Source organism: Vombatus ursinus, unplaced genomic scaffold (genome assembly GCF_900497805.2).
Source record: "Vombatus ursinus unplaced genomic scaffold, bare-nosed wombat genome assembly UNPS02009573.1, whole genome shotgun sequence".
Taxonomy (NCBI): Eukaryota; Metazoa; Chordata; class Mammalia; order Diprotodontia; family Vombatidae; genus Vombatus; species Vombatus ursinus.
In genome coordinates, this window is record NW_020949351.1 from 123,422 (window position 1) to 136,110 (window position 12,689).

The following is a 12,689-nucleotide window of genomic DNA, read 5'->3' on the forward strand; positions in this document are numbered from 1 at the left end:
GTAGGCATCAACTTCTTGATCTCCTATCTTCCCTTGTTCCCCTTGACATTGTACTGTCATGGTTCTTCTTCCACCTGTGTACCTACTCGCCCCCACTCCTCTCTTTTTCATTTGATCTACCCAAAAACCCTGGGAGGTAGGTGCTATTATTATCTTCCTTTTACAGTTGAGGAAACTGAGGCAGACAGATTAAGTAACTTGCCCAGAGTCACATAGCTAGTAAGTATCTGAGACTAGATTTGAATTCAGGACTTCCTGACTCAAGTATGGGATTAGGTAGTTTTACTTGATACAAGAAGTCAGAACTAGACTAGGAGCAAAAAATGGATATCATAAAGAGGCAGAATCCAGCTGATTCTATTAAAAAAAATAAACTTCCTAATAATTAGAAGTGTTTAAAAGTGGAATTGGCTGCCAATTGGAGACTTCCAGGAATTTGGATGACTTTATCAGGGATGTTGTAGAAAATTTCTGCTCAGATGCAGATTAGACGAAATGACCTCTGTGATCCCTTCTAACTCTGAGAGCCTAGGATTTTATATTAAAGCTTTTTAGTAGCTTAAAACTGCACTAAGATTTTGGGGACACCCTCTATTGTCTAATTTAACTTCAAAATATGTGACTTGACTTTTCCCTGATGAAGTTGTATCACTAATACTATGCATACACTTAGTCTAGGTTAATTTTGGGGCCACAAATGGAATGAGGGAAGATAGGGAAGAGAAAAATAGGTTTTCCTGATATAACTAAGCAAGAATTGAAAGAGATAGAGGAAGAAAAGGGGAAAAGGAGGTGTGTGTACATATGAAAGAGAGAGAGACAGAGGGACAGACTGACACTGAGGAACAATGAATTAAGCCGTCAATCATTAATGAGGAAAAGGGAAGATCATGGCAAATGCAAATTTCCCTCAGGGAGAAGGAAGCAGTGTGTAGGGGGGATGGGACCCCAGAATATGATGAATGCACCACAGCCACCAGGTTGTGTTGTATACCCAAGGCATTTTGGTTATTATCTGAAGTGATTTAGAGGTGGATAGGAAAGATACTAAGGGTTCTCTCTCTCTCTCTCTCTCAGTTGGGTGGAGGAAGAGGGCGGCCATGTACTTCCAGATACACTAATGTGGAGGACTTTTGGAAGTTGGGTGTAAGGTGGAGAGCATTTATTTGTAGAAGCATGATATTTCTACCAAGCATTGCACCTGTCCTAGCATAGCCCTGGTGTTCTGTTCCTGTCCCAAATGGGTTTTCAAGGCCAATCTCTCTATTTCCCCACCTTCCCCCTCAATCATTCTCCTAGGGCCATTAGCCTAGCTGTGTAGCTACAGTAATACCTGCCAAGGCATGAACTAAGATTTGTGGGTTAAAGATCATTTAGAATAGTTTGAGAAATGGGTCTAACTGGTGTACTGAGCCTCTGGCTAAAAGCATTACTGAAAGATGGACTTAGAACCATGCCCTTAAGGGGAAAACAAAATAACAAAAAACCATGAACTGAACAGTACCACAGGAAAGAGAGAAATGTGATTTGAAAGGAGGACTTTTTCTAAGAAAACATCAACACAGCTTCATACCTTGTGAGTGCAGGGTGAGGTGTCTATAAATGAACTGAGATGTTATCCAGATGGAGCATTGGGAGATTACGATCAGCACCTGGAATTAGTCTTTTCCATTGTCTGTTGTTGCAATGGCAGATTCAGCTACAAGGCTTCCTGGTGCTGGGTTTTTACAGAATATGGATCCCAGAAAAATTCTGGGTGTGTCTGGCATTGAATAACTCAGAGCCCTTGAAGGCAACTGGCATCCTGTGCAGGAGCAAGCATTTTATAGAAAAGCTTGAAGGTGAGAAAGTAGGAGTCCCAGAAATTCCAGAGGTAGCGAATTCCCAGGTGAGATACATTTTGAGAGGAAACTGTCTTCATATACTCAGTCTGCTTCCTTGTTAAATTGCTTTATAATGCTGAAATATAATTGAGTTCATTAAAATAAGTATAATTGCATCAATTTTTCATGGAGCAGCAAGTCTATTTTATTATAATCTAAGTACACACCTGGTTAGGCTACATTGTGCCTGAGCAATTAGGCCTGATAGGACATGCAATATGTGCTAAATTCCCTTGCTTTTGGGTGTAGGTATGAGAAATGCCAAGTACAAACTGCTTTTTAATCACTACAGAAACGTAACGTAGCAGAGTCTTAGGTGCCACCCACCTGCAATCTCTTTCATCAATCCATCTCTCTATCTTTGATTGCATCTGTAGCTTCTATTAAAGAGAGTGGATGTATCTAATCTGATTGTCTGTAGTCATTCCCTGTTCTGAAGGACAAATCTTAAATATACACCTTTGGAAACTTACTCTTTCAAAAATGGTCCCTTGCATTTGTTATATCTAATTACATTGAATAAAAAGCCTCGAGATATTTTTGTATTAGGACACAGACTGAAAAAGTGACTGTTCAGGAAAGAAAAATGCTGCATTCTCTATAAGAAACATTTCCACCTGCATGATGGTAGCACATAGAAAAAATCTTTGAAGGGTAGCTGTTTCCTCATTGTGAAGATAGGTCTGACGTGGGATTTGGGTGATGACTTTTGGAGTCATTTTTCTTCTAGATACCACAGGTTCATGAAGATAAAGAGAAAAAAAATGGTATCTAGGAGAAGGAGCATAGATGTGGAGCTAGAGGGGAAGTGTTTGTAGAGGCCACTTCATCCAGCCCCCTCATTTTGCAGCTGAGGAAATTAAGCCCCAGAAAGAAGAATTGACTTGTTCAGAGTCTCAGAAGGTGGGAAGTTCAGTCATTTTTTAGTTCACTGCCAAAGTTTGCAAGGTTTTTCACATTATTTATTAAATGAAGTAATAATAATAAGCTAATATTTTATAGTGCTATGTGCTAAGGACTTCACAATTATTATCTCATTTCATCCTTACAATAACCCTGGAAGGTAGGTGTTATTATTATCCCTAGGAAAAAGCATAGTAAAGCAGTTTCCCCTTGCAATCTAAAAAAAGAAAGCAGCCTTTGAAATAATTAATAATTATGAAGGCAGTAACTAAATTGACAAGGCGGCTTTTCCTTTTATCTCATTTATCTTCACTGTATCTCTGTTCTTAAGCAAAGCAATTAAGCATACATATTCTACGTGAAAATGAGTTCCTAGTTTTAAATTTCTCATTCTAGAATGAATGAGGCTTATTCTTCTGAAGAATAAGAGACTGAAAGTTCTGATAAACTGGTTAAGTTTGAGAAAGAAAAAAAGGCATTTCAGTTGGGAGAAATTGTCAAGATTCTCAATGATTTTTCTGCTTCATTGGGATTTTTTAAAAATAAGTTTTATTGATGTCATTTGTTTTTTCATCACTGTCATTTGTGGATATACCCCACTCCTACTCCAGAACTGAAACCTCTCTTGTGATAATAAACACTATCAACAAAACCTGATATAGTAACTACATCTGACAAAGTATGCAACCTTCTGACCTTGTAGTCCCCCACCTCTAACTAAAGGAGGACTGTATGGTTTCATTTTCTACGTGGTGGGATCATTATTAGTTTTTCAATCACTCAGAGTTCCATTTCCTTTTTTTATGTTCTAATTATTATATATGTTATACTTCTAAATCTGCTCATTTTATTCTGCATCAGCTTGTCTAAATCTGGGTATGCTTTTTTTTATTATTATCATTATTATTATTACAGATCTCTCAAAGGCCTTGGTTTTAACAGAAATTGGTCCAAAGCGTGATCCTGATACTCTGAAATTGTTCTTCAGTAACATGGAGAGGTTACTCCATGCCAAAGCTCATGGGTATGAGTTTTCTATTCTAGGGTTGAACTTTTAATTCCCAGAATGCCCTATAATTGAGCAGAAAAGCACCAGTTGTCCAAACTTGCTAAACTCACCAGGGATTCCAATTGGGAAAACCACAAAGGGGCTATATCAGAATAATGCAGACCAGGCTGAAGCTTTAGGAGGCACTTTATCCCTAAAGATCGATAAGGTCAGGGATTACCTAGGCCACATCCAGCCAAGTGTCAGAAAGAAGACACATGTGATAATTTCTCTTCCTTTTTGGCCTAGATTTCCATAGTTTTATGAAATTAGGTGATTGTTGGAAATCACAGGATTTATTGCTAGACCTAAGATTTCATCAGACCATTAACCTAATGACCAATTAGGGAAAGTACTTTGAAGGCTGAGGGAGTTCTACACAGATGCCATTCTCCCTTCAAACCTCAAATTCTTCATAATAGTAACTGATATGTATGTAGCACTCAAAATTTGCAAAGCTCTTTACATATATTATCCCATTTGTAACCTGTGAAATAGATGCTGTGGGTGTTAGCCCCATTTTTAGATGAAGAGATAGGTTCAAAGAGGTAAAGTAATTTGCCCACTGGGTTGCACAGCTCATAAGTGCCAAAGGAAGGATTTGAAGTCATTCAATCAACAAGTATTTATTAAGTGCCTACATTGTACCAGGTTCTGTGCTGGACAATATACAACGTCAAAAATGAAACAGTCCCTGCCCTCAAGGAGCCCATATTCCATTGGAAAAGACAACAGACACACATAGAAGTCAATACAAAAATGCCTAGACCAAATCCGAGCTAATGTAGCAGGCCAGCAGTAGTAGCAGTTGGGAAGATCTGAAGCTGACTCTTACCCAGACCTAGCACCACATACCACACCACCACATTGCTGCCATGGCATAATCTAGGGCCTGTTAATAGAGAAATTATGACTCATTCTTAATTATTGGATGCATATTACAGGAAAACAGATGACATCTAATGAAATCAGGACACAAACTAGTCAAGAGAAAAAATCCAATTTGAAGCTTGTTACCATGGATTTTTTCGTGTGTGTGTGTGTGTGTGTGTGTGTGTGTGTGTGTGTGTGTGTGTGTGTGTGTGTGTGTGTGTGTGTTCTCCCAGAATTGCAAATAATTCTGTACCTCTTCTCATGATGATTCAGGGTACGTGTGATTGGAAGCTCTACCTTGGCTTTGTGCCTCCTAGCCTCTGGTGCAGCAGATGCATATTATCAATTTGGCTTGCATTGTTGGGATTTAGCGGCTGCCACTGTCATAATCAGGGAAGCAGGTGGTATTGTGATAGACACTTCAGGTGAGTGACTGTCCCCCTCTTTAGCTTTGTTTCACCTTTGTTACCTAGCAATCGAAGAAAATGTAAACAGGGTAAAGTAGTACCAGGTGGGGTGTTTCCTGTTTTCCTGATTGGAGTTCCATTCCAGGCAAGTGGGTTCTAACGCTGCCCTTTCCAACAAGGTGAAACCAAATAGGGGTAGCCAAAGCTACTGGTAATCATTACCAATAAGGAATGTAGTCATTACTAACAAGGTTTATGTTAAAACTCAAGCTGTCAGAAGATTTCCTCTTCCATTTTTTCCCTGGAGATAAAAATACATCATTTGAGACCCTATCAGACATATCCTTGTAGAGAAAGGAAATAGTCTCAGAGCTTTTAATCAGATCTGCCGTCTGACTATCCTTACAGATCCATTCCTGTGACGTGGCCATGATATATATACATATATATATATGTATACCAAGTGTGGCCAAAAGGCACACAGTATCCAAAGAAATCAGTAACATACCCTCCCCCTTAAAACACGCACACAACTACTCTACTAACCCTTCCACATCTGGGGGGGGGGGTGTTCCTCCCCTCACCCTGCACTCTTAAAAATCTGGATAAAATTTTTTGGCCTATCTCTGATACTTCATTTTGCAGATGAGGAAACTGAAGCTCAAGAAGATTAAGAGCTTTTACCAAGATCGCATAGGTAGGAAGTATCAGAGATGGGGTTTGAACCCAGGCCCTCTGATTCACTCCAGAAATGCTAAAGCCCAGCAACTCTTACCTAATGGACAACTTCTAGATAATGATTAAAAAAAAAAGTAGAAGGATTAAGTATTAAGGAGTATATATCCATCATTTCCTTTATACACAACAGAAATGAAATAAAAGTGCACAGGTAAACATGAAGGTAGCCAAAAGTATCCTAGAAAATGTTTAACAAGCTCTCTGGAAAAAAAAAAAAGTACGTGACGCTGGAGGAAAAAATTCAGACTTCTTCTCTGGTATGAAGGGAGGGCCAAAAAATTTTATTCAGATGGTATATAAAGGAATGATGGATATATACTCCTTAATACTTAATCCTTCTACTTTTTTTTTTAATCCTCTCCATCTAGTTCTATAACCATGATTGTACATAATATGTTCAATGTGACACCAGGCATCTTCCAATTTCTTTCTTGCCTTCTTTTTTCCCCAGGGGGGCCTCTTGATCTCATGTCATGCAGAGTGGTTGCTGCAGGCACCAGAGAAATGGCTATGCTCATAGCTCAAGCAATACAGACTATTAACTATGGGCGTGATGATGAGAAATGACCAAAGGAAGGAAGTACTGCTGCATACAACCATGAGCCTGCCTTTCTGGAAATGTAGTACTTCAAGATGGCTTTCTGGGAGGATAGAAGACCTTTAACAGCTTGCTTTCAGTGTCCAATGTTTATTGTTCCTAACTACCCTCAGGGTGGGACTTGGGGGGTGGTTCAACTAAAGTGTGTGCCCTCCCTGCTTTAATCCACATATCTTTCACCAGGGTTTGGTGTTTGGTTTGTATACTGGTTGGTTTCTTTCTAAAAATACAATCACAGTTTAAAAGAAGTTCTGAATGTTGGGGTTGGGGAAGTAGGGGGAGCTGACAGTTAATTCTCCTGTGACATATGCAACAATAATTAAATTTCTATTTTTTTTTAATAATCCAGATCTCAGGTAATAAAGCATGGAACTGCAGATAAATCAGTTATGTTTGTGCCTAAAGTTCTCTGTTACATGGTACTTGAGAATACAATAAAACAAAATAATGGCACTATTCTTCTCTAACCATGTCACTATCATAGAAGCATTTTAGGTGCCTCCCAGAAGGACTGACAAAAATCTATTAATAGACACTCATGTATACCCTTTGGAAAGAGTTGTATATTAAAACTGTTAGCAGTATGCTGTGGATTAAGATACTTTCCCCTGCTTTGGGCCTCTTTTTTTAATCATCTATAAAAAAAATCACCTGTAGAGAAAGACTTCTTAACGTTTTTTGTGTCCCTTGACCCTTTTGGCAGTTTGGTGAAGCCTATGATCCCCTTCCAGAATGATGCTTTTAAATACATAAAATGTATAGGATAACACAGGAAACCAATTATAAAATACACATATCAAAATATTATAAAGAAAAACCAAGTTTCCAGACCCCGAGTTAAGAACCTGTGGACTAGAGGATCCCTAAAAGTCCCTTCTTTCTCTAAAATTCCATTATATTGTTTGGCTACTGTGAAAGCTTCCTTAATGGGGAATAAGGCTGGCACTTTAAAATATAAGTAGTATACATACAGGAATATCAAGTAACTCAAAATTAATCACTCGAAAGTGAGTTTGGGATGGGGTGGAGGAGTTGGGGGTAAGGGTTTGTCTCCATGATTCCTTTGCTCAGTTCATGGGACTTAGGAAAACCTTTTTTGGCAAGGGAGGGGCAGTAAGAGGTAAAGTTATCTTTAAGAAAGCAGAGTAAGCCAAATTAGGATATTAAAATAAATTTTGTCACCCTGGATGCCCAAGTACCTTAATTTTTTAAATTAAGAATAATGGGAGAAAGGAGTATGTGGATTTACCATGATTACCATGATTTACCACGATTACTATGCACATCTTAAACTTTCCCTTAAGGTTCTTTTTAGAATTTCAAATTTTTAGCTTCAGCTCCCAAAATATAAATAGCCTCAGTACTTGAATTTTTTTCTTTTAGTCTGCTGGTAGCTAAGGTTTTGTTTTTGTTTTTAACATTATTTCCTGCCTCTTTTTTCCCTCTATGCCAGAAAGGCACCCCTTTACCTTCTTACCATAAGTACTTACCTCCACTGTCTCTCAATTTCCCTTGACCGTTTGGGTGTCCTTGGAGGTAGACTTAGGAACTAAAACCAGATGTGTTCACATGGCTCCAGTCTGAAGGCCAATCAGCCATTTGGTGCCAATATGCATCTGAGTACTTGGAAAAAGGGAGGGCCAGGGCCCAGTTTGATGTCCTCTTTCCACAAGGCCATTTAGATTACTTAGTTGGCTAACTGATTCCCACAGAGAAGCTAGCCCAGGAAGGCTGGGTTTACACAGCAAAATGAAGTGTGAAATTGGTGCAGTTATCTGGATGATAGCATCAGGCAAAACAAAAGGGTGCTATTGAATCAAGAGAGAATGTTCAAACAATCAATAGTGATTGAGCAGTCTTACTTGCTACTTTCCTGTAGGAGAGAGGAACAGAAGTATTATATGAGACTCAGTCCCTGCCTCCAAGGAGCTTAAGATCTAGATCCTTTGAGGACTAGAGAAAAACTTCACAGAAGTGATAGGATTTCTAGGGTGTGAATAGAGAGGAGGGTAGCTGTGAAGAAGTGCTCCTAGGAGGTAAGGAAATTTCCTCAATTCAAGACCCAAGAAAACTAGTGAAAAGTGGGCTTGAATTTAGGATTTGGGAATTGTTCTTTCTTGGACTTTAACCACATAACTCTTTGCTATTTATACTGAGTACTTTTTATTTATACATAACAGATATTAAAGATAAGTTTGTGCTATAGAAGTCAGTGGTCAGTTTAAACCTTGAAAACTATGATTCCTTGCCAGATCCCCACTAGTGAATTCATTTTTGTTCCCAAGGAAGAGATCTGTAGAGCCAAGGAAGGAGGGAATGGGGAACGGAGAGGTCAGGACAAATCACATAGTAGGCTGCTGACATAGAGATGAACGAGGTAAAAGTGAAAAATCTGAGGCAGCTTTAAGCAGAAAAAGTAGTCACAAAACAGCACTATGCAACCTGAAGGAAGGAGATGGGTATACAGAATGGTCCCCTTGGTGAATGTGGAAAGATGTTATGGGCTAATAGTATAAAGATGAGCCACAGCAGTTTGGGAAACCAGCTAGTAGTCACATCTGCCCTCATTTGCTGCATCTTTGAGTCACTGCTCAGGTTCCAGGAGATCTGGGCCTTGTATCTCCATACCTGAAAGACTCGGAGGATTACTCTCTGAGCCAGTTCCACTCTAACCTGGAGCAGAGCTCAGCACCCACTCAAAATGAGGTCATACTCCTGCTATCCCAGCAGTTAAGCAGACAGCCAATGAGACAGTTCTATACTTGAATTTGAGAAATACTTGTATGAATTCTACACTCTGCTTGCTGTTGAGGCCTGCTTTATGGTAAGCCAGGTCTTGTCAAGTGTAGAAGCTGCTTGGGAATGGGGGTTGGAGAGAGATCATTCAGTGTTCCAGAATTTTAATGGCCTGATTTTAATTTTAATGGCCAACGGTCATCCCAATGGGCCCCACCTTTCTACGTAGGAGTTCACATCAGTCACATCTGGTGTAGGTTGAGGGGGTGGAGGGAAGGAAAGGTATTCAAAAGAAATAGAAAACATCCTATTGTAAGGGTGCTTCAAAAGGAAAATGGCTAATAAACCCAGGACTATTTCTTCTCTAATCCTTCTCTTCCAGCCAATAGTTGGGGATTAACACCACAAAAATATAAAAGATTTAATATTTTTGAGCAACATACAAGTGGATGAAGTTTAGTACAGTTTGAGCAGAGAGCACAAGTGTGCAAAGTCTTTGGGATTTGGTGAACTGTCAACCAAGTTTCGAAGAAGGCAAGAAACATTGGTGGAAAGAATTTTTTTGTAACCAGACCTGTGATATCATTGGCATAGGGGAACTCCTGAGAAGACTTTACCAATACAAAGCTGCTCCTGCTCTGCAGTTTAGTCAGAGAGTTGCCTGAGGCACTGAGTGACCTATTCAGGGTCACAAAACTAAGATGTGCTAGAGATAAGACTTGAACACAGGTCTCTCCCTAGGCCATGCTACCACTCTCCAGCTAGATTAAATGGCTCCCCAATTTTTCCTTTCTTTCCACTCCCATGACCTTTAACACCTCTTATACTATTAACTTCTTAATTGGTCTTGTTTCCATCACTGCTAATAAAATGATCTTCCTAAGGCACAGGTCTGACCATGTCACTCTCTTCCCCCAAAACCTTCGGTTATTCCCTATTACTTATCAAATGTAAACATCTTAATCTGACATTTAAGCTATTTCACAATCAGACACCAATCTGTCTCTGCAGCCTTATTTCACATTACATTACAGCCAAACTGGCCTCCTAGATTTTCCCCAAATACATATCATCTCCTGCTTTTGTAAATTCAAACAGACCCTTCCTCATGCCTAGGATACATTTCCTCCTCCTCCCAGCTTTCCAGAATCCTCATCTTCCAGTTCAGGCGCCCCCTTCTCCATTTATTATATACTATATACTCCATATACTATACTAAAAATAGTCTACTATAGTTAAGGTGGAGAGGCAAAGGGGAAGGTGGTGTGCTGGGGCTTGTCATCAGGAAGACATTTATTCGAATCCCATCACCCACGCTTACTGTGTGATCCAAGGATCACTCACTTCTCTCTGGACCTCAGTTTCCTCATTCATAAAATGAAGGGATGAGACTGGATATTTCTAAGGTTTCTTCCAGCTCTAGTATTTCAACAATAACTAGTGTTCACCATGCTTTAAAGACCAGGTCTCCAAACAAGCCAACTCTGTGAATAGCAATATTGTCTTATTTTCACTTTTAAATAAACTTGAATGTCAAAATACCTATAATTGAAAGAAGCAATGGTCAATTTTGTCTATTTAAAGCATATATTCCATCTCTTTATTTTCCCCACTCCTTCCAAAATGCTTAGTGGTAAGAGTAAATCCTGGCCAGAATTAATGCTAATAACTTGCCTTTGGGTGCTGGTGATATGGAGAGGGCACTCGGTGGGATAAACAAAGATTTTCATTCTCATTCTGGTTCTGCCCCTCATTAGAATGGTGTGGCCTTAGACATTTGTCTTCATCTCCTCGTTCTCAGCTTTGTCATCTTTAAAATGAGGAAACTGGACTAGCTGATGTCTGAGGCTTATGCCAGCTCTGACACTCTCTACTTCTCGGTGAAACTCTGCTTATCACTCTTTCACGGAGGTTTGTATGGAAATCATAGAATCCCTGACCCTAAAGGTGCATGGCTCCTCAAAAGGTCATTAGGTCCAACCCCCTGCCTTTTAGCACAGTTTGCTTCAGATTGGCGCTGTTACAGTGAATCAAACTTTTAAATTAATTTCCTCTTTCTTAAGATGCTAATTCTATCATTCTAAAGATTATGCTTATCCCATCTCCCTCCCTCTCTCCCTCTCTCTCTCTCACACACACACACACACACACACACACATATACATACACAGACAAGACAGAAAAGTAAGACCTTTAAAAAGAATGAGGATTGTATAAATTACTACATCAACATGATAACAGATAGAGAGGTTAGACACTCTCTAGCCCTATTTCATCATCTGTAAAGTAATAAGGGTGAGCCCTAGATGGCCTCTGAGGTTTCTTACTCTCTAAGATTCCAAGTTCATATAAGCCTTTGTGATCTAAATCAAGGCAAAGTAACTGATGTAACAGAAATGAAAACAGCATTCTACAGCTGTGACCATCCCTCAGGTGAGTTTGTTCTCCAATAATTTGAAATTGCTTTTCAAGACTTGCAAAGTTCTCTCTCTTCAGTCTTGCCCAGGGTCATGTGCCTTGGCATTTTAGAATCTCTTCACCTCTCAAGCAATAGAGGCTACACGCTGCCAGAATGTCCAGGCAAACTCTGAGAAAGGTATCCAAGATAGGGATGTTCTGTTCCGCTAGATACTGAACATTTTGCTCTTCTCAAGTAGCTGAAGATTTCCAGATAGGGGATTATCTTGGAAGAGATTCTTTCGTCACGTCTAGGCACGTCCAGGAATTTTACCCTGTGCCTTCATCTAGTCTAAGTGAAGCTTTTCAACAAAAGGTAGCACGTTTTTAAATTATTAACAAAAGTATGAAATTCAAAGTTGCAATTATGCTAAATTTTCTTATTCTGATGAATCTGATTTTATTGGCCAGCTTTCTATGCCATTGCAAATTGTGAACCTTCTCCACCCCTTCCTCCTGTGTAATTCTTGTCTGTGTTTGCCCCAAAGTCCTATGCAGAAGATTTATAATGGAGACCTCGCTCTTGCCCAGTTAGTATTGCAAGGGTGCCAAGGGACTGGCCCACTCTTCCTTTTCACATCAGACACATATTTGAAGTCTTTTATGCTACTTCTTCCACACAGGTGATCATTGACACATACTTATTATCCTGAGAAGGTTGATTATTTCTAAATTGTTTATTTTCTTTCCTTTCTAAATATCATATGCCAGCACTCTTTTTATGCATTTAGACATACAGAAAAGTTATTTTATTTGGAAACATGTATTTCTATGTATAAATCCATTTTTATAATGTTTTCTTTTGCTTGAGTATTTTATAACATAGCCCTCCCCATGTGTTCATTGGTATCCCATGGGGGATTGGGGAAGAAAAATCATGGAGGGTTAAATGAGAATGATAGTAATGAATCAAGCTCATCTTGAAATGTTTCTTTCTCCACAGATAGAGCTGCTTTCTACTGAGTATATTATATATTTAAGGGTACTTTGGCTAAGCTTTGGGAATAGACATAACTATTAGCCACTGAAACCCTAAAATAACAGAG

General features: G+C 39.2%; 1 protein-coding gene across 1 annotated transcript in view; it reads left to right on the plus strand.

Moving 5' to 3' along the window:
• IMPA2 (inositol monophosphatase 2) overlaps positions 1–10,693 on the plus strand; it is a 76,936-nt gene extending 66,243 nt beyond the window's left edge. The window contains exons 6-8 of the mRNA XM_027852461.1: positions 3,702–3,810; positions 4,981–5,132; positions 6,304–10,693. Of these exons, the coding sequence (XP_027708262.1) occupies positions 3,702–3,810; positions 4,981–5,132; positions 6,304–6,419 (377 nt within the window). The 3' untranslated portion in view covers positions 6,420–10,693. The remainder of the gene's footprint in view (positions 1–3,701; positions 3,811–4,980; positions 5,133–6,303) is intronic.
• Positions 10,694–12,689: the final 1,996 nt, after the last annotated feature.